Source organism: Ictidomys tridecemlineatus, chromosome 6 (assembly GCF_052094955.1).
Source record: "Ictidomys tridecemlineatus isolate mIctTri1 chromosome 6, mIctTri1.hap1, whole genome shotgun sequence".
NCBI lineage: Eukaryota > Metazoa > Chordata > Mammalia > Rodentia > Sciuridae > Ictidomys > Ictidomys tridecemlineatus.
Window position 1 is genome coordinate 119,046,201 of NC_135482.1, and position 26,054 is coordinate 119,072,254.

The 26,054-nt window shown below is 38.9% G+C and overlaps 1 protein-coding gene across 5 annotated transcripts in view; it reads right to left on the minus strand.

Annotated features, from left to right (window-relative positions):
- Nucleotides 1–26,054, minus strand: part of Atp8a2 (ATPase phospholipid transporting 8A2) — a 639,008-nt gene that overhangs the window by 444,388 nt on the left and 168,566 nt on the right. For all 5 annotated transcript variants that reach the window (XM_078015676.1, XM_078015677.1, XM_005337571.5 and 2 more), the window contains 8 exons: nt 16,192–16,291; nt 15,633–15,731; nt 15,235–15,280; nt 14,384–14,424; nt 9,712–9,785; nt 7,098–7,167; nt 5,947–6,074; nt 4,441–4,552 (listed from right to left, as the gene is read on the minus strand). In XM_078015676.1, the coding sequence (XP_077871802.1) occupies nt 4,441–4,552; nt 5,947–6,074; nt 7,098–7,167; nt 9,712–9,785; nt 14,384–14,424; nt 15,235–15,280; nt 15,633–15,731; nt 16,192–16,291 (670 nt within the window). The remainder of the gene's footprint in view (nt 1–4,440; nt 4,553–5,946; nt 6,075–7,097; nt 7,168–9,711; nt 9,786–14,383; nt 14,425–15,234; nt 15,281–15,632; nt 15,732–16,191; nt 16,292–26,054) is intronic.

The following is a 26,054-nucleotide window of genomic DNA, read 5'->3' on the forward strand; positions in this document are numbered from 1 at the left end:
CTCCAAAGGCTGAAAGGTAAGGGGCAGACACCCACCAGGTCCTGCAGAGAAGAGCAGCCCACATCTTAAGCTCTAGTCCAGTGAGACCTATATCCAACTTCTCACCTACAGAAGTGGGGGGTTATAACTTGGGGGGTTATAAGCCACTAAATTTGTGGGAGTTTGTTAAGTCGCAATAGGAAAAAAAATACAATAATACAAATGGCTGAGGAAACACAGAGGAAAGTAAATCTAGGTGGGAATTAATTATGATAATCCATTCCTGGAGGTGAGGCAATTCCTGCATTAAATCAGAAGGCACGAACTGGATGGCGTGAGGTGGGTGCTGGAGCTTCAGTCTGCAAGTCTCCTTCCGTGAGTTTCAGCCCTGGCTTTCCACCAGCCAAACTGATTTGCAAAGACTGGGTGACAGAGAAGCTTATAAGGCATTAACTAACACAGAAATGCATCAAACTTAAGTTAAGCGCTGTCTTCTATATCCTCAATCTCTCTGATCATTGAAAGAGAGCTAGGATGGAAATGTCTTCAGAAAGAATATAAGTGAAGTTGCAATGTAAAACTAAAACTGAGATGAAAACAAGAGGCAAATCACTCCTAAGATTCAGAGAGAATCTCATGCCATGATGTCACTGAACTCTATCTGAATTCTACCACCAAACCTAGAAATACTGTAGTGCTGTCACCATGGCTTTCTTTGGTGGTAGGGAAGTTGGGGATTGTTATACTTGGGATTTTGAAAAGCTAAGTCCTTTAGAAATCTAAATAATACTGCATCATTTCTTCTATTTATACTTTTTTTCCTCTTTCTCTTTAGTTCTCTAAATTATTTGTCCTTTACAGGCTTTTCAAAAAATTCCTTTAGACTCTAAATGGAAATCCATTAGTAAAGGCCAACTTATCATCAATCAAATACCATATAAAAGGTCAACTGGTACAACACGTCCCCATCTGGTCTCCCAGCAACAGCCAGCAGGCCCATTCCAAGACTGTTTATCCTAATCTTTTAAAAACTAAATATGATCTTATCATTTTTAATAAACATTCATTGAATGAACAGGAAGGAAAAAAATACAATTAACCTCATTTCTAGGACCCCATTAGTTATTGACTTCTGATCTTTTCCAGTGGTTGAACTACAGATAGTTAACAGGGTTAGGAAAATTTATCTTATATCCAACACAACAGAAATGACCCCAAAACATCAGGCTTCAACACCTGCACTTTGTGAAAAGCCATGCTCTGCTCATTCAGCCCCAAGCCCTGAACATCTCTTCTTGGAATGATGAACTTTTAATGTTAAATTCCTAATGGAATCACAAGTTCTATAAAATTCTTTTAAAAACACTGCTACTTTGATGCAATGGAGTTTTAAGTAGAAACAGGTCAAAATGGTATTTTGAAAAAGCTGAATTAAGACTTGAATTTCACATATTTTATTTCTTATAAAGAAAGTGGGCCACAGAATACTGGTTGAAACAATGACTTCAGAGTTTGTCTGCTTGGATTTAAATCTCAACTCCATCTCTAAGCTTGGGTTACGTATTTATACAATGTGCCTCAATTTCATCAGCTATAAAATAAGAATAGGGATAGTTCCCTTCCTCATACTGAAGAATAAATGAGTTAATATGTGTGAATTGTTTAGAGTAATGCCTGATTTGCTGATACTAATTTTTGCTCTAATTAAGGTATTAATTTCTCTCTTTCCCATTAAATCAACCAACAGAAATGGTAGATTGAAAGATTTCTACATGGAACTACACTAAGCATTAACAGAGGGAACCCTCAACAGTAGAAAGCATTGACCTAAAAGTTTAAAGACAACAACAAAGTGGGGGCGGAGAGAGAAAGGAAGGAAGAAAGAAAAAGAAAGAAAAAGAGCCCTAAAGAAACTGAGTTCCTCTCTGTGGTCAAGTACTACAAGTACAGACAAAAAAAAAAAGTTATTACACAGACAGGATGGCTTCCAGCTATGTGTGTGATATCATATTCTTTTAAAAGCTTGTTATTTTTACTTGTTGATTCAGCCCTAAAGGCACAGTGAGAGGAGCACAGATGTTTCTGGGGCTTTCCATCATTCTATACTCGAGCAATAAGCCTCATCAAGAAGTTTGTCACATTGAGGGGAAAGGAAAGTGCTTCTCCCACTCATGGGCTACAAACTGCATGGGCTCACCTGGTGCAAATAACTATTAGACCTTAGCTAGAAAGCTGTATCACCGATGTATGATCTAGAAAACAGTACCATACCCTACAAAGTGACCCAATTCTCAAGGAAGCCTGGAGTGTGCTTGGATTTGTGAGGTGCACAAGCTGAAAACTAGAATCGGGGCCCTGCCACCCATGATCTCTTTAATCACTTCATCACAAAATAAAAGGAATAGTGATCTTGGTTACTAGAGTTCCAAGTGCTCGCCAAGGTCACTGTCATTGGGCTGCAGAAGTTCAATGCTACTCACTTGGTGGCACAGCAATCAGCTCTTCACCAAGTTAAAGACTTTGCGTACAGACTGCTCAGAAAGCTTTCTAATCGGCCTCTGTGGACAGATGAGGCCCGAGCAGGAGGAGTAAATGGGACACATCTCAGATAGGCAGAAAAATCTTGATCCAGCAAGAGCTGTCTTCCAGCAGTCGCTAACTGTTCATTTTTCTACCTGCCATGGAATCCAACACACAATCTCTGCAAGAATTCCACTGCGCCTAGCGCCCTACCCTTCTGTGACTGAAACTGCCCTCAGTCCTCCTCCTGCTTCACAAGATCTCCTCCTGCTCCTGGCCTTACCCAGTGGAGGACACACCTTCACTAGGGCCTCCTCCACAGCACAGATACTTGAGCAAAGACTCCATCCCTTGGCATCTGGAGATAGTTTACTGTATGTATATCGAAGACCTTGTAATGCTTCTGGATTTCTATTCCTCTAATGCCACGTTAACAAATTCATTCGTAAAACTCACGCCAGTTGGCTGCACTATATTCTGCCCTTCCCGGCAGCAGGTCCACTGACCTCTCTCTCCCCCTTTCTCGCTGAGGATTTCTGCACCTGGCTCATGGAATTCCATTCTGCCCCAACCTTGCTGTCATCCTACCTTCGAAATCACAGCAACACCAACGACCCATTAATTTAGCCTGTCAGTCCCTTACTGCTCAGTCCTGAGTGACCATCTACAGCTCTAGCTTAATCTTCCCATTTCCATGGTTCAACCCTAGGACTCATCACACATAAACACTCAGCTTCAGAGACTCAAAGATGAGTATCCTACACACTTAACCATCTGTCAGGCAACAGCTCCAACAATGCTCTTCAACTTCAGTGAGTGTCTCCACCTTTCTAATCCTAATTCCCTTCCCAGTCTTCACTGATCAATTAGGTATGGCTCTGTGTCTATCATTCCATTTATTCTAATACTTAATGCTCTCATCCTATCATTTGACCTCAAGGAATGGATCAACACACCAATCTCCCTTCCTCTAATGCATTATTTAAAACGTGTTTCTGCCCAAGAATTATTTGCAGTATCCAGTCAAATGACACCTGAAACCTGGGCATATGATCCTTTTTTATACAACTGTAGGATTTTGTAACAACACATTTTATAACATCTCTTTTTTGTAATTCCATACTACTCCTTATTCTACCTGGTTCCCAGAGAGTAAGACTAGATTTTTCATTATTGTATCTATATGGCTTAACATAAGATATATATGGCATAGTCACCATATTTTTTTTTAAATGAAGAAACACAGCCAAATGTGTGCTTTATAAATTACATTAAAGGGTTAAACAAGAAGAAAAGTCAATTCTCATTAACAGCTACCACTAGCAAAAAATAATCCCAAATGATACCAAAGAATATAAGAAATGACACAGAGGGACACTAACTAATGTGGAATTTCAAAAGCTGCCTGATCAAATGTGTCATAATATAATTTGTGGTATCAATTCACCAATGAGATTTTTTAAAAAAAAATTAACAGGGAAAAACAGCAAAATTCTTTTAAATGAATAATTTCCTTTGGTATATGAAGACTAAGCATAAGTTCTTTAATTCAGCTAAATAAAAATCGGCTGTGAAATCTAATTAACTGGAGTAAAAAGAAGTTGAGAAATTAAAAAAAAAAGGTTAAAGTTAATCCCCACTTAAGTTCAGAAAACAATGTAAGTTAGAATCATTCATCCCTCTCAAATCTAGAAAACAAAGACCATCTGTATTTCAGGCAAGAGGTAACAAGTATCTGTTAAGATGGAAATCCAGAAGAAACTACCTAAGGCACTCTCTTTCCTCATTTAGGTTGAAAGACAAACTTGAGCTTCCTAAATGCAATTTCAAACTTTCCACTCAATGAAAACAAAACAAAACAAAAAAAAAGGGGGTGGGGGGAAATAAGTAAGAACAAAGAAACTAAAATTATTATTGTTTTTCAGCATAGAAACATTTTACCTGCATGAGTTTGGTGTCGTGTCCGGTATAAACAACTACGCCAAAGACCCACTGAGTATTTCTAAGCTGTGTACCTCTTAATAAGATCTGGTCAGGCCCAAGGGCAACAGGGCTAAAAGTAAGAAACAACACTGATGTTTAATGATAGTCTGACAAGACAAGCTTGAGCTTACCCCCTTAAATGTAAACCCACAATAAAGCAAATGCTCCCTTCAGTCAAATTTGATCAATAAATGTTACCTTTGGCTTAATCTACCAAAAAAAAAAAGAACCACGAAAATGTCCATTTTATTCACTCATCACTATGGAGAAAGAGGCTGTTATTTTTTCCTATGAAGTTTTAAAGGGAATTATGTCTCTTATAATCCTGTTGTGAAACAAAATACCTAGAAAAGAAAGACCTAAAGTAACAACCAGACGCTTATTCATTTGGAAAACCCAATTTATTTTATAGACTATAATAAGAAAAAAATAAGCAATAAATGTGTCATATCAAATTTGTCAAAGATAATGTAATGATCAAATAGAGACATGAGTGATAATTTAAAAATTTAAAAGGGGGCTATGTACACTGTCTACACATATTAGATGACAATCAACAAGCAAGTGCACTTAGTTATCATATTTGCTTTGGGTCTATTGGAAATAAAAAGGAGCACCTGACAGGCTGTGGAGGCACTAATAAGGAGCATGCAGATAAAGGAAGGGCAGCAGATAGAGACTGCACCCCAACATCTCAGACAATAAAACAAATACCATGAGACAAGGACAACACAATATAGACAATCTAGCACTGAATACTCTATAGAGGAAGAATAACAATTTACTTCATTCAACTTTCCAGAAACAAAAGGGGATTGGGGTCCTAGCATGTGGGAGGCCCTAGGTGTGATCCACAGCACTGCAAAAATAAAAATTATAAAATACAAACAAATTCCATTTAGAAGAGAGCTAGCAAAAAAAAAAAAAAAAGGATAAATTTCTCGTACAAGTTCATTGACTGTTAAACAACTCCGGTATCTCTCCTGCTTTTTCTGTTTGTTATAGCTAAAACCTTTTCTTCTACTCTGCAGGTCACAGGGACATAGGAAGAACTAGTATGAATTTCATCTTAGGCCCTTGGGCTCTTGTCAAAAATCACTTCTTGGGGAATGGGGTTGTAGCTCAGTATAGAGCACTTGCCTGGCACTTTCAAGGTGCTGGGTTCGATCCTTAGCACCACATAAAAAATAAATAAATAAATAAAGTTATTTTTAAAAATCACTTTTGTTTAAATGGAAGGGAAGTTTTAAACTGATGTTGAAATAGTTTTTCAAGAAAAGCTCAGTTGGGGCTGGGGTTGTAGCTCACTTGGTAGAGAGTTTGCCTAAGAATTAAGCTAAATATGGAGAAATCTTATAGTTTTCAAATATTAGGAGACTAGGAAACAAACAACTTTTCCAAAGCTTCAGTAACTCTTAGTCACATTATTAATAATAATAATAATATAATAAAGAAAGTTGACACCTTTGCCCATCTAAGTGCAAGGTACCGGTGAAGTCATAGAGGTGACGATTAGGCCCCTCAGATTCTATGGTTCCTGTCAATTTCATCAACACCTCCCTCGTCTGCATGTCAGCAGTTTGACTCAAACCCTAAAATTTAAATCAAAAGACAAAAGTGAACACTCTTTTCCATGTTTAAGGGACAACATTCAGCATTCTGTCAATCATAAGGATATAACCAGCCATCTACAGTGCAATTATTGAATAAAGCAAATATCAGCCCCTCAAAATCCTTACTGATAGCTGGCAGCTTTTGCCACAACAACCTCATGCAAAAGATTTCAGTTTAGCAGAAGGTGAAGATTCCACCAGTGCTGGAAACATTTATGCTTAAATAATAACATATTGAAATGACTTTTAGAAAGCGTTCTAACACTGGTCAAGAAAATAGAATAAAGTATCCCCTTCAATATCTTACACTGCCTAGCACTTGCTAATTCTTTTTTGATTTTTAAAACATTTTATTCTGAACATTTCCAAACATACATAAAAGAACAGAATAGTATAATAAACTTCATTAGTTCCAAATAGAAAAGAGAATGTCTAAATCTATGGAGAAAAGAAAGATCTGTGGACAGAATTATTGAATTAAACTTTAGTCAGCAGAAAAGGTGTCAATAATACATTAAATATTATTTCTCATGCTAGAATAAAATGTATGGAGAGAATAATTTTATTTAAGACATGAAAACTGGGGGTATAATATACCACTCTCCAGAATTAGAATCTCGATTTCAACACAATGTAAATTGAGATACCCAGGGCCTGTCTACTCCATTTGTCCACTAGAGTTGCTGTTCTTTCCATCACCCAGATCAATCTGGCTGAGGATGTCCCCTCTCTTCAGCATCACAGATAGAGAGGCCAGTAAGATACAAAGGAAAACATGATACCCTCCCTCCACGACCTACAATTTAACAAAGTCCACTTTTTCTCGGTCCCTCTCAAAAAATTCCCCTTATAATTAAAGACACATTATTTCCATAGATTTCATTAGGGTGAAGGCCTGTCCTTTGGCAGCTGAACAACTTCTCCACAAAAGACAATGACTGGTACCTTTAGGACCAACTGTAACTTGAACATCTATAACATGAGTTATAAAGGTAACTTTACCTGACGTATTTTAAGGTTCGTCTCCCCATCTAGATTAGCTGTTTCGACATAACACATTGCCTGAGGTTCACTAAGGAGAGAAAAAGGAAAAAGAGGGCCACATTTAGTAACATCATCTCCCTAGATTCATAGCTCATCAACTATTATGGAAACCATGTCTGCTGATGAGTCCTTCAAAACACATTGTTATAAACAACCACGCTAGTAGTAGTGATTGGTGATAAAAGAAGACACGCTCTCCATCTTTGGGGCTCAACAGCAATACAAAGTTGTTTGCCCAAATAATCCACTCTCGCAGGCACCACAAAAGGACCCCCTGGCCTCAAGAAGACAGAAATGACTGAAATTCAATGAGAAGGAAAGGATGTCATATCAAAAACACATGATGCCCCAAGCAAGACCCAATCACTGGGCTAGGGGAATTCTTAAAAGCTGAGGCTGGGCCTACACCTGATCAAAAGAAGTGGCCAGAACAAACACACCTTTTGAGGAAAATGACAGTCACAGAAGTTAGGGAATCAAGGCATAAACTTGACAAACCTTTTTGCTTCCCTATACTTTCTACTGGGTCAAAAGGTAACTATTTAATCCAATACCTAATTTTTTGTTTATTTTTTTTTCTTACATACATGAAACTAGTGGAATGCATTATAATCATAATTATCCATTCACAGCACTGTGAATACCACTGTATTTGGCTGATCTCTGCTCTGAACTTTTATTCATCAATTTTTGCTCTGAACTTTTATTCATCAATTTTTCTTAACTCTGTATATAAAGTATGTTCACACCAAATTATGCCATTATACATGAGCTCTCTTATATTTTTTTTTGCATTACAATTCTTAATACACCTTTATACCACAATTTACCATATCTCTGTTTGTATATAAAGTATGTTGACACCAAATTCACCTCTTCATACCTAATTTTAAGGACAGCATCCAAAGAATTAAAATAAGTGTGGCAGATAAAACTCTTATTTCTAACCTTCTGGTTTAGGTTAGCTGGCATAGTTAATGGCTAAAAGAATGGACTCTGCAACTCACTAGCTAAATTAAAGTCCCCTAGTGCTACTTCGAGGAGCTATATGGTCTTGGCAAGTGGTTTAATCTCTCTATGTCTTGATTGTCCCATGCATGAATGAAGGATATCCAGGGTAGTTGGAAAGATTAAATGACACTTTGTGTTGAGCAGGCTATTCAGCACAAAGTGCACACTCAGGCACATGGAGTATCCTGACGATATGTCAGCTCAGACAAACCATCCCATATTAAAACTAAGTGATCTGAGGGTCACAGACAAGACTCCTACCCCAAACTACCAAGTGATTAAAGCTTTAACATGTCTAAAGAGTTACTCTGTTTCCTACGAATAAGGCCAAACATGAATCCCCCTGTTTACAGTGTTTTTCTCCCTCCATAGGACTCAGGCCCTATTTTTAAATTTTTCATCTCTAGCATAAAACGAATGCTAAGGCTCAAAACCTAAAGAATGATCAAATCCAATACAAGAAACACTGTTTGCAATCATAGAAAATGCATACAGCATGAGGATCTATAAGTCTAGCCACCCATTAATATAGAAGAAACAGTTTTTAAACATCATATAATTTAATCTTAAAATCAAGAATGGAAGTTTATCTTTACGCTGATTTTGACTTTCTCTCTTTGCTATATACTAAAAGAAAGAGAAAAAAAAAAGAGTCTTGTTGTGTTGCCATGGCTGCTCTCAAACTCCTAGTCTCACCTCCTTCTTCAGACTTCTAAGTGCTAGAACCACCACTGTATTTGGCTGATGTTTGCTCTGAACTTTTATTCATCAAGCCAAGAGCTGCACTGTTCCATCATGTATGTCACTGAGTGATGACACCTTTCTAGCATAAAACTACCTGGAGAACAAGGTAATGCCACTTGAGCAAATGGGGCTTGAATTGTGGATGAATAAAGAGCAAGTATCATCGCAGGTCATGTCCACACTGAGACAATGCCTGTGTTTCTGTGAACACCTGTTCAAGGGCAGAACTGGGTTCTGCCTGGGCAGACTGCTATCTGTCTGACCCACCAGGAAACTGGTGCTGAAGTGTCTGATATGTGCCCCCTGCGTGTTAGGATGTATCACTCCACTGCCCTTGAATCAGTGTACTTATCAATGAGGAAAATGCCCCAGAATGGCCAAGAAAAAGTCAAAACCTGTAAGAAAAAGAATTCACAAAAAGCCTAAAAGGACAAAGGGCAGAAACAAAACCAAGGGTCAAGGCAAGAGAAGGTAATTGAAAAAAAGCACAGGTTGGGTATCCTTTATCTAAAATGTTTGGGATTTTCAGATTTTCCAAGTTTGGATTGTTTTGGATTTTGGAATGTTTGTGTGACTGTAACAATTCTGCATCCCTAATCCAAAATTTTGAAATTCAAAATGCTTCAAAATCTCTAACTACAGTTAGCCAATAGAGTACTAACTGGAGAACAGGATAGTGAGAATAGGATAGTAACTCTGGCAATTCACAGGGTAGAACAGAAAAGATGGCTCGAGAGTTCTACAGTTGTTGTTTTTTATATTTAATTGTTGATAATATTCATTTCAAAAAAAAAATGTGCCCACTAGCACACCTGACCTGGAGGAGAACAGGACCATGTCTGCTGGAAGATACTGTCCATTGAGGACCTTCACGATGTCTCCCACTGCCACCTACAGAAAGGGACAAGGACAGAGAGGCACAAAAGAAAAGAAAGCACAAATGTGAGCAGGGTAGTTAAATAAATGAAGAAGAAAGTTATTATATAACTAAACCATGTCTGGCAACAGCAAAAGGAAAATGCTTCCACACAACCTGGAACACAGTCAGCCCTCCAAGTCTGTGGGTTCTGCAGCACTATATTCAAGCAACTAAGGATCAAAAATGTGGGGGGGGTGCCTGTACTTAATATATACATTTTTCTTGTCATTATCTCCTAATCACTACTGTATAACACTATTTGCATAGCATCTACATTTTACTAGGTCATCTAGAGATGTATATGGGAGGTTATCTAAAGTATATGGGAGGATGTACTTGTGTTCTATGCAAATGATACACTATTTTATATCAGAGACTTGAGCATTAGTGGATTGGGGTATCTATGGGGCATCCTGGAACCAATCCTCATGGATACTGAAGGACAACTTGCATCACCATTTCATGAAAAAGAAAAAAAGAAATGGAGAAAAGAGGTGCATCTGAACAATTATGAACATTACATTTTCTTACAATTACCTATTTGTCAACTAGTACTCCAGGATAGGCTCTCGTCTTCCAAAAGCCTCCTGGGTAAGTGTCTAAAAATCACTTAAATAATTTCAGAAGAAACACCAACTTAGAAAGACTGTGGGCTTTCCAATCAAGCAAGCACAGGCGCAAGTCCCAAATTCAGAGACACACACTAGTTCTATGACTGTGGCGAGCTGCCTCACCTCCCAGGGCTCCAGAACCCTCACTTCTAAAATGGGAAAAGAATACCACTGGCTCCTAAGGTGGCATATACAGCACCTGGCACAAAACTGGTATATGAGTGTAGTCCCACTCAGCATGTGTGTCACTGAATGGACATCGTCAGTGACAAAGTCAAGGGAATTAGAATTCTCTATGACATCTAAAAAGAAGACCAAGTATTACAAAATTGCAAAATGCAAAATGGGTACTTAATGTTTCCTGTTTCCTATTCTAACCATATCATTATTCTTTTAGAAACTTATATAATACTTGTGAAAAATTATATAAACTAGCTAGTACCCATTCTATTTTCTTTCAGGGAGGTAGCGTGTGACACAGTGATAGAGCATTTGCCTAGCTTGTACAAAGACTGGGTTTAATCCCAAACACTGCAAAAACAAAAACTACTATTGAAAGAAGAAACAGTTTTCTGAAAGGTGTTCTATTAGTGTTGTAAACTGCTATCAAAGTGTGAGGGGAAGTCTAATTGGGTTCAACATAGACAAGGATGGTAAAAATTAATTTTTAGAACCCTGTGCATTTACAGTTAGTACCAAATTCAAAAACATAAGTTAGTATTCAATTTAAAGGCAAAAGAAAGGCATATAATTAAAGTATATTCCAAGATAAAGCGAAGTTAAAGAATTGCTGCTACAGAGCTATTTTAATAATCATCAGCACAAAAAACAAGGGATATTTATGTAAATTTAAAGTACTTTTTAAAACTAAAACTAATTTATTCAGCTTAATTACATAGAAAAATCAGAAGCACCAATTAATTTGAGAAAACACTAGAAAGAAAAATTAGTCCTTATTTCAAAAAAAAAAATTTAAAGACTTTTTTTTCGCTAATTCAAAGGGGAAAGACAAGGGAAATTACAGCTTTCTCTCACCTTTATTTCTAAATTTAAATATATATTTTTTTCTAGTAATCAAGTATTAAGAAGTTTCAGGGCTGGGGATTTAGCTCAGTTGGTAGAGTGCTTGCCTTGCACGCACAAGGCCATGGGTTCAATCCCTAGCACCACAAAAAAAAAAGAGAGAGAGAGAGAGAAAGAGAGAGAAGTTTCATGTTCATGAGAAACTACTTACCTGGGAATCTGCTTCAAAATGATTTTCTATTTGATATTCTTATACATGATTGCCCCTTGCATATGTGATACTATCTAAAAGACTTAATACAGTGGAAAAGAAACCATCCCAAGCCCCCGAGTTCACTCTAGCCTCAGAGGATTCTTCAAGTCTCTTACTGATGAAGGAGGCAGAAAACGCTCAGTGGTGACCAGAGCTGTTGAGATCTAGCCGAAGGCTGCCTGTCCAGTTCCACCCCAGGAGCTTGCTGCTTGAGCCTCGACACATTTTGGATTAGAGTTATTGCTTTGGACACCAATGTTCTCTCCCATATCCCCATGCTCACTCTGAACTATACTAAGTTGTACAGCTGTGCCTGGTCCTCCCAAACAACTCAGCTCCACACCCTCTTCCTTGAACATCTCTTGAGAAAATCCTTGCCTGACTAGAACCAATCACTCCAGATTAACTGCCCCCTGGAGATGATCCCAAGGCACCTGCACACACCCTGGAGAAGTCAGCATGCCAACTGTCTCTCCACTACACCAGTTCTGGAGTGTGCACCCCACTTCATCCCCATCAACCTCTTCCCATAAACTTGTTAAAAATTCAAATTCTAGAACCCAGTGTATCACAAAATCTTGGAGGGGGGCCAGATCTGTATTTGATCAGACTCTGAGGTGACAGAATGCTGGCCAAGTGTTGTGGGCCACTGCACAACAAGGGCAGGAGCCATGCTCTATTCTTCCTGGGCAAATGGATCTATAAACAAATAAAATGCATTTTAAATTTGAAATAAAGTTGCATGTGGCAAGGTATTCAACAGGTGTGTTGTTGCTGTTGGTATTTTTCTCCCAAAAGTGTGTGGGGAAATAAAAATGAGCTTTAGGAAACTTTGAGGCCATCAACTTCTTTTTTTTTTTTTTAAGAGAGAGAGAGAGTGTGTTAGTTAGTTAGTTTTAATATTTATTTTTAGTTTTCAGCGGACACAACATCTTTGTCTGTATGTGGTGCTGAGGATCGAACCCGGGCCGCACGCATGCCAGGCGAGCGCGCTACCGCTTGAGCCACATCCCCAGCCCCGAGGCCATCAACTTCTGAACCCAAAAATCTGTGACCATCATTCTTCCATCTCCCACTGTTTTAAGTAACACCAGACAATACAGAACCAAATTCCTCTTCACTCTGGCCACTATTAACATCTGTTAGGATTTGGATATGAAGTGTCCCCCAAAAGTTCCTGTGTTAACGCAGGAATGCTCAGAGGTGAAAGGATTGGATTATGACAGCTGTCATCTAATCGATCCACCCTAATTTGAATGAACGAACTGGGTAGTAATTGTAGGCAGGTGGGATACGGCTGGAGAAGGTGGGTCACCGAGGCTGTGCCCGGGAACAGTCCTCTTCCACGCAGCCCTCACCCCTTCCCTCTCTCTGATTTCTGGCTCTGATGAATGGAGCAGCTGGCCTCCACCACACTCTTTGTGCCATGATGTCCTGCCTCACAGGACAATGGACTCGGCCAACTCTGGACTGAAATCCAAAATAAATGTTTCCTCCTTTAAGTTATTCTTGTCAGGTATTTTGGTCACAGTGATAGAAAGATGACTAACACAGAGCTTTTTCTGGGCAAGAAAAAAATAAAGGGGCAATTCCCCAGGGCCATGGGGACCCTTGACTTCCTACAGCACTAGCAGCATTTCTCTCCCCAAAGTCAACAATTTCTAATGTCTTGACCAAGAACTACCGCACTTCACTTGTAGATGACAGGGAGGCCAGTGAATGTGGACAGCACAGGACCTCTAGATGGCTACAAAGGTGAAGGTGTTATGAAAAACACTTTTATAAAGGGGAAATTTCTTTAAAAGGTGGTGGATCTTGTAAAAGTAAGCAAAAGTAAACTAAACCAAAGTGAAGGCTGCAATAACCATATCCTGGTCACTCTTTTCAGATATATAAGACCATAGGACATATTTAAAACATTGTTTGCTAATTGTTCAGCAATAAAAACTATTTTTAGTTGCCCTTCTAAAAAGCTGTTTTCTCTTGAAATCATCCACTTTGATGAGACTAATGAGAGGACTAATGAGAAGCATCCCTGAGAAACATCTCTGATCCATTAAGAAGGTCCTCTTAACAGACTCGCTTAAAAAGCTAATTTTATCAGTTACAAAATATCAAGATAACAGACCAGATTTCTTCTATATTTCCTGTTCATTATTACAAACAACCAAAGACCCCCATTCTTGAAACTTCCCCATGTCATGCTTCCAGGAATATGGTCAGAAATCATTTCTTACTTCCATGAAGTTAAGAGCAGCAACCGTTGTTCATGTTCATCTACCCCCATCTCAGAACCAAAACACAGGGTGTCCTACTTAAACTCTGTATTTAGTGATAACTCTTTCTCACCAATAATAATTAGAAATGAGAATCTCAAAGTTTAAAAAAAAACAAAACAACAACTCTAAACATTTGAATTTAGGTCAAGAGAACAACAGAAAATGTTTCTCACATTGGGTTTAGAAATGCTTTGAAATTTGAGAAATGAAGTTCACAGGTACATTCTAGAAGGGGCCAGAAACAGAGGAAACCCACATCAGCTCTCTGCAGACCTAATGGAAAAACTTACATAAAATGGAGATTACCTGACCTCAATGAAAGCTTTATATTGTGTAATATGAACAATTCACTACAAATTTCTAAATCAACACCTTCCAGTATTATCTTTAAAATTAGTTTTTACCTCTTTCCATATAATGGTATGCCACATACCATTTCTTAGCACTGGAAAAGAAAAAAATAAACACTGAGTCAGTTAAGATTGGTGACGATCAAATAAAAGCAGCTTCCTAAAAATCCAAAAGGCTCTTTTTAAACTTCTATTTATTAATTCTAACATATCGTGTCCTTTGACAGAAAAACATAACATCATTACCCCCAGAAATGGAGCCCCAACCTATATACTTTGTAACATACATACATTTCTGCAAACACATAAATATTTATGTTTATATGTAAGTAAAATCTACTTATGCCAGGTGCAGTGGCACATGCCTATAATTACAGCAGCTCAGGAGGCTGAAGCAGGAAAAGTGCAAGTTCAAAGCCAGCCTCAACAACTTAGTGAGGTTCTGAGCAACTTAGGGAGAAGCTGTCTCCAAAACAAAAATGGGCCAGGAATGTGGCTCGGTAGGTAAGCACCCCTGGTTTAATCCCCGGTACCTACCCTCATTCCTCACCAAAAAAAAAGAAAAAAAAATCTACTTATATTCCTCCCAGAAGCAGGAAAAAACAGATGTCAAACACACAATTACAACAACAATAAAATAGCAAAACAATAAAAAGTAGAAAAAGGGAGGTAGGGAGAGAGTATAAACCAGGGACATGAATACTTCAATGGATATAATCACAGTCTAGTTCATGATAATTACAACCTTTTCTAAAATTCTAAAATACACAGTCCTTTTCAAATATTAATTATCAGGGCTAATATTATTTTTCTAACTTATCTCAGTACCATTAACTACTTACTTAAATGCAGGCCTTAGGCATACAACAATGCAGGAAAAAAAATGATAATCTCTGGTATCTTACCTATTGCTTTCTTTTTGTTAACTGCATTGTCTGCCTTGTGTCGTTTCTGTTACAGAAAGAAACAAATGATTCTTAGATTCAAAAGTTCCAAATGAAAAACTGAAATAACAAACAATAAGGGGCAGAACCAGGTGCAGTGGTGCATGTCTGTAATTCTCAATTTCAAGATCAGCTTTGGTGGCCAAGCTGGCAGGACACACTTGTCATCCCAGCAACTCAGGAGGCTGAAGCAGGAGGACCACTGTATGGATCCAAGACACTGAGTACAAGTTATCTCCCCAAAAAATACTATCACCAGTCTAAAGGATGGTTCAGCTATTGCCCAATTCCCTGTATTGGACATATCATCCAAAGCAGCACCTACATTATCAGTTGTAATCCAAAAAGCAAACACTTACAAAATCTTCTACAATCTCTTTGATGCCGGCAATTGTTAAAATAATGATGAATGGCACCAGGGTGGTATATCTTCCTGTTGGAGATACATCTGGAATTTGCTGTAAAAGACCACAAAAGGGAAGTTAGCACATTAAAATCCTCCATGATAAAAGAAAATATGGCACTCACAGCTCACTCTTTCACAGTGCTACTCCATTTCTGTTATACAAAAAAAAAAAAGATTGCTTTATTTTTAAAACTAGCTATGCATTTTGGATATTTTTTTTTAATTTTACTCAATTGCTAATGTGTTTAAAACACAAGAGTTAAAAATATATCCCCTCAAGAACCATTTTTTCCATGCCTCTTTTACTAACTCAATTATCCTTAAGGCAATACCAAATGAAGTCTCTCCTTCTACAAAAATCACATTTGTTGCTACCATCAATGATTAGATTAGGGAAACAAACTATAAGCAACTATTGTAACACTTTTTCAAGTTAAGGAACCTGTTATCAAAATCTCCTTTTTTCATATAATTCAGGATGCAAATTTTAAGTACTTTTTAAAAGGCATTACCTGCAATAAGGCAATGAAGAGGAAGAAGGCATTAGCAGCTCTTCTAATCTGCTCATACAAGAATCGAGGTAGAAATGTCAACACACTGTACTTGGCTGTACTGTAAATGCAAAGAAAAATCCTACCATTAGTTACACATGAAAATCCTTTAAAAAAAACAAAACAAAAGTTTTTAAAACCTTACAACCAGTTTGTAAAAACATAATGTTTCAAAACTCAGGACAAGAAAGTTGCAGTGTGGACCTTCTCCTATAGACCTGTATTTTATAGAAGGGGACACCTAATCAGAACATCTCCCAAGGTGATCTTTGTGTTCAAACTTTGATACATACATGCTTGTTTAGTTTTCATATAGTATAAGCAGGGACATCTGCCCGCCCCCATCTAGAAGCCATGAGCCACGTTAGGTACACACATGTACCTAATAGTTCAACGTGTCTGTCTGGATACACACCACTGATATTGTGTGCTGCAACCACACCTAAACAAATTCCATTCCTTCTATGCACCCATTAGTTGTCCACCTTTGCTCACATTTTGCTTCAGTTGAGACATCCTCTCCCTTCCACCTTACAAGCCTCTCCACGGTTAAAAAGTCTTTCCCATCTTATCCTCCCATGTCTTATATACTCATTAAATATGACCAAAGTCATAATGACTCTTTATTCTTCAAGCCCACCATGTGGTGTTTATCCCTTTGTCATGTAAGGTCTGCTTTGATTCATAAGGTACACCTCTGCATCCTCGGGTTCTGAATCCATGGATTCAACCAACCACAGATTGAAAATATCCAAAAAAAGAAAGTTATATCTGTATGGAACATGTCATTTTTCCTTGTCATTGTTCCCTAGGTATTATAGTATAACAGTTATTTACATAGCACTTTCATTGTATTAGATATTGTAAGTCATCTAGAAATGATTTATAGTATAAGGGAAAATGTTATGGAGGTTCAATGAAAATACTATGCCATGTTATATGAAGGACTTACAAATCCACAGATATTGGTATCTGAGGGGGACCCTGGAAGCAATCCTCCACAGATACTGAGAAATGGCTACATCTATTTCTCTAGCTCCAGAACAGATTATGGAAGCAGTAAGAATGTTCACTTCATCTCAATATGTTCCTGCCACAGAGCACAATACGGTCAATGAACAATGAAATAAACCAAAGTTATAAACTGAGACCCTAAGAGGTAAAATGAACCATAAGTATATAAACTACCTACAGGTTTATCCAAGTACCTACTTAAAAATTAAAAGAAGGAAAGTCAAGTACTTATTTGATGCCTAGATCACTGTCTAAAAGCATGACTCTGAGCCCATCCTTAACTGAAATACATTCTAGCAAGATTATCTAGCAGGTTCCAAATGCACAACAAATTAGAAGCATCAAAAGAGAAGGACAAAGGGCTCAGGAGACAGCACATACCAGGGGCACATGTACTATTATTAATATCTGACTTCAACTAGTCCCAGAAAGACAAAATAAAACCAAAGCTGACAACTCAAGAAACACAAACGCCTGAGGTCAAATAATGTATCAAGAAATGGCCCCGTGTCACATTCAATGCCACCACCTCAGAGAAGAGCTTCCCATGATACAACAGCCTGGCATTTCACGATTCACAGTGATCACAGTTGTCCTTAAAAAAAAAAAAATCATTGTTGGCCTTCTGCCTAGGTGCTCGAGATGTATGATAAAATATATGAAGATCATTTTCAAAACAATTCAAACTTTAAAAATCCGACCCTTAAAGAGATATCACTGAATTAGCTCTAAGTGCTTACATGGATGGAGTCCCTCTTCCCAACAGTATACTGGGATGTTATTGAAAAATTCTGCCAGTCAGAATAAACTAGCTAACATTAGGCACATCAAAGAGTAGGGAAAGCATGCTTAACTTCTGTACAAGAGAGCTCACAGTACAGGAAGTCTTCTTAACTAGCGCTTAGAGGACAAAGTCAAATGGAACACCTTCCATTCTTGATGGCCATTCTGAACCACTGAAATAAAGCAACCAATATCAGCAGGAAAGGAAGCAGGAAAGTTCACACACTCTTAGATAAGATAATAGAAAGTGTTTTGCAAGATAGTTTGAATACAACACTTGAACTTGAGACTCCATTTACACAGCGCACACACACACACACACAAACATGTGCACCTATATGCACACATACAGTTGGCACATGGCTCCTTCTAGGTGTGAACATTTTCCTCTTTAGTCAAAGGCTCAGCATGCTTAACAGACCCACATTATGAAGGTGGAGAGCTGGTGAGGAAGGAGAGACAGGAAAACAAAAGTGGGGAAGGGAAGTGCACGCTTACTTTCACTCTACTAGAAGTACAAAATGTTTTCATCTGAGATAGAATCATCATGATCAATAATTGAGAGAAGGGGCTGTAGCTCAGTGGCAGAGTGCTTGCCTAGTATGTGTGAGGCATTGGGTTCACTCCTTAGCACTGCATAAAAATAAACAAATAATATAAAGGCGTTCTGTCCATCTATAACTACAAAAAATATTTTTAGTATTTTTAAAAATTTAAAAGTATAGATATAATTGAGAGAAAATGCATACAAGAGAGGGTTACTGTGTAGCATTAAAATAAAATGATTACCCAAATATACATTTGTCCCTCGGTATACAGAGGGAGTTGGTTCTAGGAATCCCTGCAGATGCCACGAACCAGCTCCCCAGCAAGGACAACGCTCAAGGTGCAAGGACCCCAGTATGAGTCCTGAGAGTTTAGAGCAGTTCCTGGAGAGGTAAAAATTTCCTGTTTGAATTCAGTACAGCAGTTGAATCTTACACTACAAGATCTTACACTGTGAGAGATAATAAGGTGGGAAATGTAATAAGAAGGGAGTGTTAAACTGCCGAATGAAGGCACTGCCTACCAGGCTGGTTTGTTCACCCTGATGGATCATGAATAAGTCACCCCCAAAAAGATTCCCACCCATGCACAAATCAGCCTCCTCACTCCTGCACAGCTATTCACAGCAAGGAACACACGGCTGCATGTGAGGGTGAGACATTGGGCAAGTGCTAGGGACTGGGAATTGGGGAGAAATGACCCTGTGGAAACAGAACGCTTCCTGAGGTTTACTCAGTTTCCCCCTAAATGTCTGTTAGACCACCAGGAGATAGGAAGAATGGCGGTACTCATCACAAATCCATTACCCATCTATTTACCCATCCATCCTTCACAGATTTTTTTTTTTTTTTTTTTTTTGGCTGAACTCAAGTCCTCGACAGGCTAGGCAAATGCTGTTCCACTGAGCTGCACTCTAGACCCCCATTCAGCAGATATAGGCTGAGCCCCAAATGTGCATCAAGCACTGTGCTGGACTCTGAGATGCTGCAGGGAACTGAGTGGTCGAAAATCACACCCTAGTAAGACTGCATCACGAGTGAGAAGGTCGATTCTTTTAAATGAATGAAGCACAGGAGAGGATAGAGAGCAATAAGTAGCATGGAGGGAAGCACAGCTTGGAATGAGAATACAGCTGGGGGCCAGGGTGCACTTTCAATACCCTCATCAGGGTGATTCACTGAGAAAGTGTCCTGGAGCTAAACCCTGAGGGAGGCAAAGAAGCAGGAATGACCCACATGGTTGCAGGGAAGAGCTTGCAGAGGGAGGGAACAGCAAGTGCCCAAATGCTTAGAAGGGAGAGTTCCCACGTTCCTCCTGTTGGAGGGCTGGTGGGGAGGCCAATGTAGGTGAACACATGTGGAAGAGCACTGGAACTGAAGAGACAGGGCCACACAGAGGTCCTAGTAGCTCATCTCCACGTGTGGCCTTTTTTCCTCCAGGAATAGTAAGCCTCTGGAAGGTTCTAAGGAGAGGACTAGATTTAGCAATTACATCAATTCTGCAAACCCCTCCCATGAGGTCTTGCTCATCAGGGCTGGATCATTTCTGTCTACGTGGCACATGCTCCTCTTGGCAACTTCCAGGATTTGGCAAGTATGGGAAACAACTGATTAGAAAATAGGGCCTGCCAAAAATATGGGTCTGGGCCTACCCGACTTCACAAATCACAAAGAACTGCAGGAGTCTGAACTCCAGAATGCAGCAGAAAAGCAAGAACCCACCCATAATCCTGGAGTCTGATTTTCCAGCAATGAGAAAAACTGAAGTTGACAACTTGTCAACAACAAGCAGGGGCAAATCTAGATTTTATTAACTGCTCAAAGTGTAAGTCCCCCTTAATACAAGCATCCAGGAACACGGAACTAAACTGGCTTAATATCTCTTCAGAATGTGAATAGTAAATCCACATCAGCATGTGAATACGGCCAGAAGCCACCCCCCCACCCCCCCACCCCCGCCCCATTCTCCTGTGCTCCATGCAGAAGAACACTTCTTGTGTCTGCCCAACAGACAGGAAATATTCAATATCTGCTGAAAGAGCAAAACGACCCTTTTAAACCTCTCCACAGATGCTGACTTCATGTTCTGGAAGGCCTGCATTCTACCCAGCTCCCTGTAAGATACCATTCTTCTTCTCCTCTCAAATATTCACTCCACAAGGAATTTTGAATTGCTGCAAGTTGAAGATAAGAAGATTTACATTAAATATCCTAAGAAGGTTGCTCATGTCTTTATAAATAGCTTAATTCATTTATCCCGTAGAAGTGCATTAAAACCAAAACCACAATTGAGAAGGAGAGCAAGACCGCTAAAAGCAAAGGTCCTCCTCTGTGTTCCTCTGCCGCATCTAAGAATGACAATGTCGCCTGCACCTCTGGGAGTCACCCAAGAGGACATCTCAGTGGACAGCAAAGTCCATGGGCCTTCCCCCATCTAGCACTGACTCCTTTGGCAAACATCCCTCCCAAATCATATTCTGTAAATCTCTTCAAATATAAGAATTCCCACCAATAAACAGGGTCCATCAATGTTAGAATGTTAGAATATGATCACCATCCCAGAAATTTTCACTTGATTTAATTAAACTCCTGACATCTCATCAGTCATAAATAAAAGGCCAATAAATTCATTTGAGAACATTAAGATTTTATTTTCCAACTTTTGTTGTTGTTGTTGTTGTTGTTGTTCAAGTAACCAGAAAAAAATGTGGGCTTTTTTTTTCCCCACATTTTTAATTGGTGATTGTAGCTGTACACAATAATGGGATCTGTTGTTACGTACATGCTCACAATCTAGCAATATAATTTGGCCAAAGTCACTCCCCAACACCTTCTTCCTCCCTCCCTGTTATATTCCTATTTCTTAGTTCACAGTAGGACACAATGCCAGCTACTGCCTTATCTCATAGTCTGTTTCCAGAATGTACTAATTAAACCAGGGCCAGTACTATAAACTCTGTAAATCTTTATAGCTCTTTAATACAGCTCACATAGGCTCCATTAGTCTATTCATTATAAAACACATCCATTGAGAAAAAGGGGGTTTATTACTGATTAATTATCTTATAATGCATCTTTGATCATAAGATCCTAAGGCAGAGATTACCCCTATAATTCCTGTTACATAGTGTGAGTGCCCTGTTGCAATTGATTTCCTAATCTGTTCTATTACTCAATGCATTATTCAAGAAACAACTCTGGATGTGAAATGCTTTACCTCAACACTTCTGTAGAAATATGAGCTCAGAAGAAGATAACATCTTGATCACTGAGAATTCTGCCAGGCAAATAGAGTGTGGATAAGTCTTGGATAACCAATTCGAAATGCGAGACGTTGGCTATTTATAGCTAATATCTTTAAATGTGACAGCACTGAAGAGTGGGTTTTACTCAAATGCTTTACAAGAAAAATGAGAACTTTATGATATAAAATTGAATAGAAATGAGTCAATGAGATTTACTTTATTTTGCTCTGCAGGTTCAGAGGATCATTACAAATGAGGATCGTTTTCAATAAGGAATCTATTTTCAAAAAAAAGAAACAACATATATTTGTTATAAAAATATCTGGCTAAAGGTCAACAAGGACAAGGGTCATCCCAGTTCAGGCTCAATTTTGCCAATGTCTCAAAATAAAGAGCAAACAGACCAAGGGATCAAATCCTAACAAATTGAGCATCCCTAACAGGAAGACCCAAATTCAGAAATGCTGCAAAATCTGAAACTTTTTGAGCATCAACATAACCCTCAAAAAGTTTTGGATTTTGGAGGATTTTGGATTTCAGATTTTTGGATCAGGGATAATCAACTGATAAAGTTAATGCAAATATTCCAAAATCCAAAAAACTTTGAAATTGGAAACACCTCTATCTTAAGCATTTGAATAAGGGATACTCAACCTGAACCATGATATACTGCATTTAATTACATAACCTTTGGCCCTTCATTCAAAAATTTAATATATTCTTTCCAAGGAGAGAGAGGTACATCCTACCAGAAAGAATGATTTCAGGATGTCGTAGGTGCTGACATGCTACCCATCAGATAAGGTGGGACAGAACTCTGAAACTGGTTATCGAAGCAGAAGGGCTTTCACCTCTTGCTAGGGCTCCATGCCTCTCTGCTCCCAGGCAGGAAGGTTGAGCAGCACTAGTTATGAGGAGGGGAGCTAGTGACCCAGAACTGGCACTTCCCAAGCATATAGGGTTAAGGGACTGCAACACAGAACAAATCCTGATGGAAAAGCAAGAAAGGGATGCACACAAGTTGGAGAAGAGCAGGAGGGGAGGAGACTGACACATAGTGATCTCCGGTATGGAAAGCACAAATGTTTACTTGAGGGCTAGGCAGAAAGAAAGATCTGTGAGTCCTCCATGTTTCAAGGAGTCAAACAAGTTTATAAAGATGGCAAAATCTGAGGTAAGCTGTTATTTATTTTTATGAATTTCACACATCATAATCAAATTTCATTCAAACGTATATAGTTCTAATTGAAGTGTTCCTGTTAGTTTATCATGCAAATATAGGAAAATGCATAGGAAAACCCATAGCTCAAAATTTCATAAAGCGAAAATACCCATGTAATCATCTAGCTGAAAGTCAACATAGAAACATGAGGCAACTAAGTCTTTACATGTGGGATTCTGGTCCAGCTAGCCTAAGATTCACAGTTGCAAAATGGACACACATTTACTACTTCTGGCCACTGGGACACCAGAGAATAGCACAAAGGAAAGTAAGAACATATAGCCACAGTTTTAAAAGCTGGAAATGAAATTATCAGCAAAAGAGATTTTTTTTTTATTTCTAAAACAGACTCCTTTCTGCTTTTTGCCAAAAAAAAATGGAGCATGCCTCCTAGATGCTGTCTCAGTGTGAGCTGCTACAGGAGAGGAGCTCACAGAGGGGCTGTAGCTTGAAAAGGAGCCACAGTCTGAGCATCAGGAAGAACAAGCTCTACCTTCACAATTGTTTTCTGAGAAGATATGCTGATCCACTTTAAAAGAGGAATTCAGTTCTAACAAGAGCATCATTGTATTAGTTCAGGGTCCTCCAGAGACATAGAACCAACAGGAACTGTTCATATATGTGTACACACACACACACACACACACACACACACCTCATATATACACACACATATATATTCTATATAGGGATGATATATAGATTATTTGTATGTGTGTATATGTGTCTATAAGAGAAACACACAAAGAGGTTTATTATAAAGAATTGGCTCACACAATTAAAAAGCCTGACAAGTCCTAACACCTGCAGGATAAACTAGCAAGCCATAGACCCAGAAGACTCCATTGTATAGCCCTAGTCCAAATGCTAACAGGCTCAAAATGCAGAAGAATCAGTTTCAGTTGAAGTGTGAAGACAGGAAAAACACCAGCACTCCAGTTTGAAAGCTCATGGGTAGGAGGAATTCTCTCTTACTTGGTGAAGGATCAGCCTTTTTGTTCTGCTCAGACTTTGGGCAAAAAGGTGATTTGCCTTACTATGTCTACCATTTCTTAATTTTTTAAATATTTATCTTTTAGTTATAGGTGGACACAATATCTTTATTTTTATGTGGTGCTCATGCATGGTAGGCAAGCGCTCTGCCTCTGAGCCACAACCCCAGCCCCACTATGTGTACCATTTCATATGTTAATCTCATTCAGAATTATTCTCAGAGAAACAAAGAAAAATGTTTGACCAGCTATCTGGAAACCCCATGACTCAAGATAACCCATGAAATTAGCCACCTCAAGGCTGACAGTGAGACTCACAGGTAGGGAGTGGATAGCTCAGAGATAGGGGGTGTGGCTCCAAGGTAGAGCTAGCATGTGCTAGGCCCTGGGTTCCATCCCTAGCACCACAAAAATAAATAAATAGGTAGGGCTGGGGATACAGCCCAGCCTATACTCTGGGGATATAGTGTACTTGCTTCGCATGCACAAGGCCCTAGGTTTGATTCCCACACCACAAAAATAAATACATAAAATCTTAAAAATAAAATTAACCACCATAGTCACATATCAGGCAGGACAGAGAAGGGGTCAATCTCAGTGTGCTGAGGGTAAGGGATAAGTATGGGGGTTGGGGGGTTCAGACTACAGAGCGAGGAGACCCTCAAACGGGAGACAAGATAGATAGAGTCTCAGGCAAGGACAGAACGCGTAAGAAAAGTATTTAAAATCCACACATAGGGAGCTGACCCAGGGGATCAGTGGAGAGTCTGGAGAAACTACAGGGGACATCTAGAAAGGGCTGAAAGCAAAAGACCTAATAAAAGAAGCTCAGCAGCTCTCCCACAGGTCCCCTTCTGCTGGGTGCAGGGAAACTCACCCGCCAGGCTGCTCACCCAGGGAGAGGGCTGTTCCCAAGGGCAAATGCTCAAACCCATGGAAGACAGAAAATAGCTCTCTACACGCCCATGTGTATGAGTCCTTCCTCTGGAATACTTTTTAAAATGCTAATGTCCTCAGTTATAAGGCGATGACACATCACATAAAACAAGCGCAAGACACTACTTCTTAAAAGGAACAATAACAGAGCTACTGGGAATTTGAAGCATTCTCGCCTAACTAAAAGAAGGCAATAAAAGGAATAGGAAATATAGGTGAGAAAAACTCACAGAAAGTAAAACAAAACAAAAAAAAAGCTAAAAATTAAAAGAGACTTAACAATACCGATGTGAGAATCAACATCTAACCATTAAATGGTCCCACAAAAAAAACAAAGAGAGGGATTAAAAAGTTACACAGAAAGAGTTCAAAGTGGTTGCCTTTGGAGAACAGGACCAGGATGGCAGAGGCGGGGCTACAGACTGTTGATTTCTAACACTAAGCCCTTCTAAATACTTGAAATTTTAACTACCAACATGAGTTATTTTAATAATAATTTAATATTATAAATAAAAATTACTATCCAAATATAACTGTTAAGGGACAGTCTGTTCTTTTAGCTAATTTTAGGAGCGGTCACACATAAGGAACTGTTTATTAGAACATGAAATATAGGCTAAATACCCAATTTGTTCTTCCACTACTTCCCACCACAAAAACATCTTGTAACTACCCATATCTGATGTCACTCCCCACAATCACTTTCTTTGTACAGAAACAACTGAGTCCCAGGTTGTGGATAAAAGAAGGCGAAGTTCTCATTTGCCCTGTAAGAGTCTAACAAGAAGCAACGTTAGTAAAGCACTCAGGGTACATAATTTTAATGAATTCCTTTGAGATTTTCCTTTGAGATGAGCAATATGGCTTTCAGCACAGGAGTCTCTGCCCTATAACTCAACCCACAGGGAAATTGAGAGCAGAGCTCTTGCCCTTTAAATGGAAATCACTGTATTCTGAAGAGTAGTCGCTTTTATTAAGTTCTCTCGCTTCCTTTTATCCTTCGCCAAATTCCTAGAACTTCTCTTTCTTCCTTTCTTCAAACCACATCCTTCGCCTCTTTTGAGCCAACAGCCCAAGGGGTCATCTT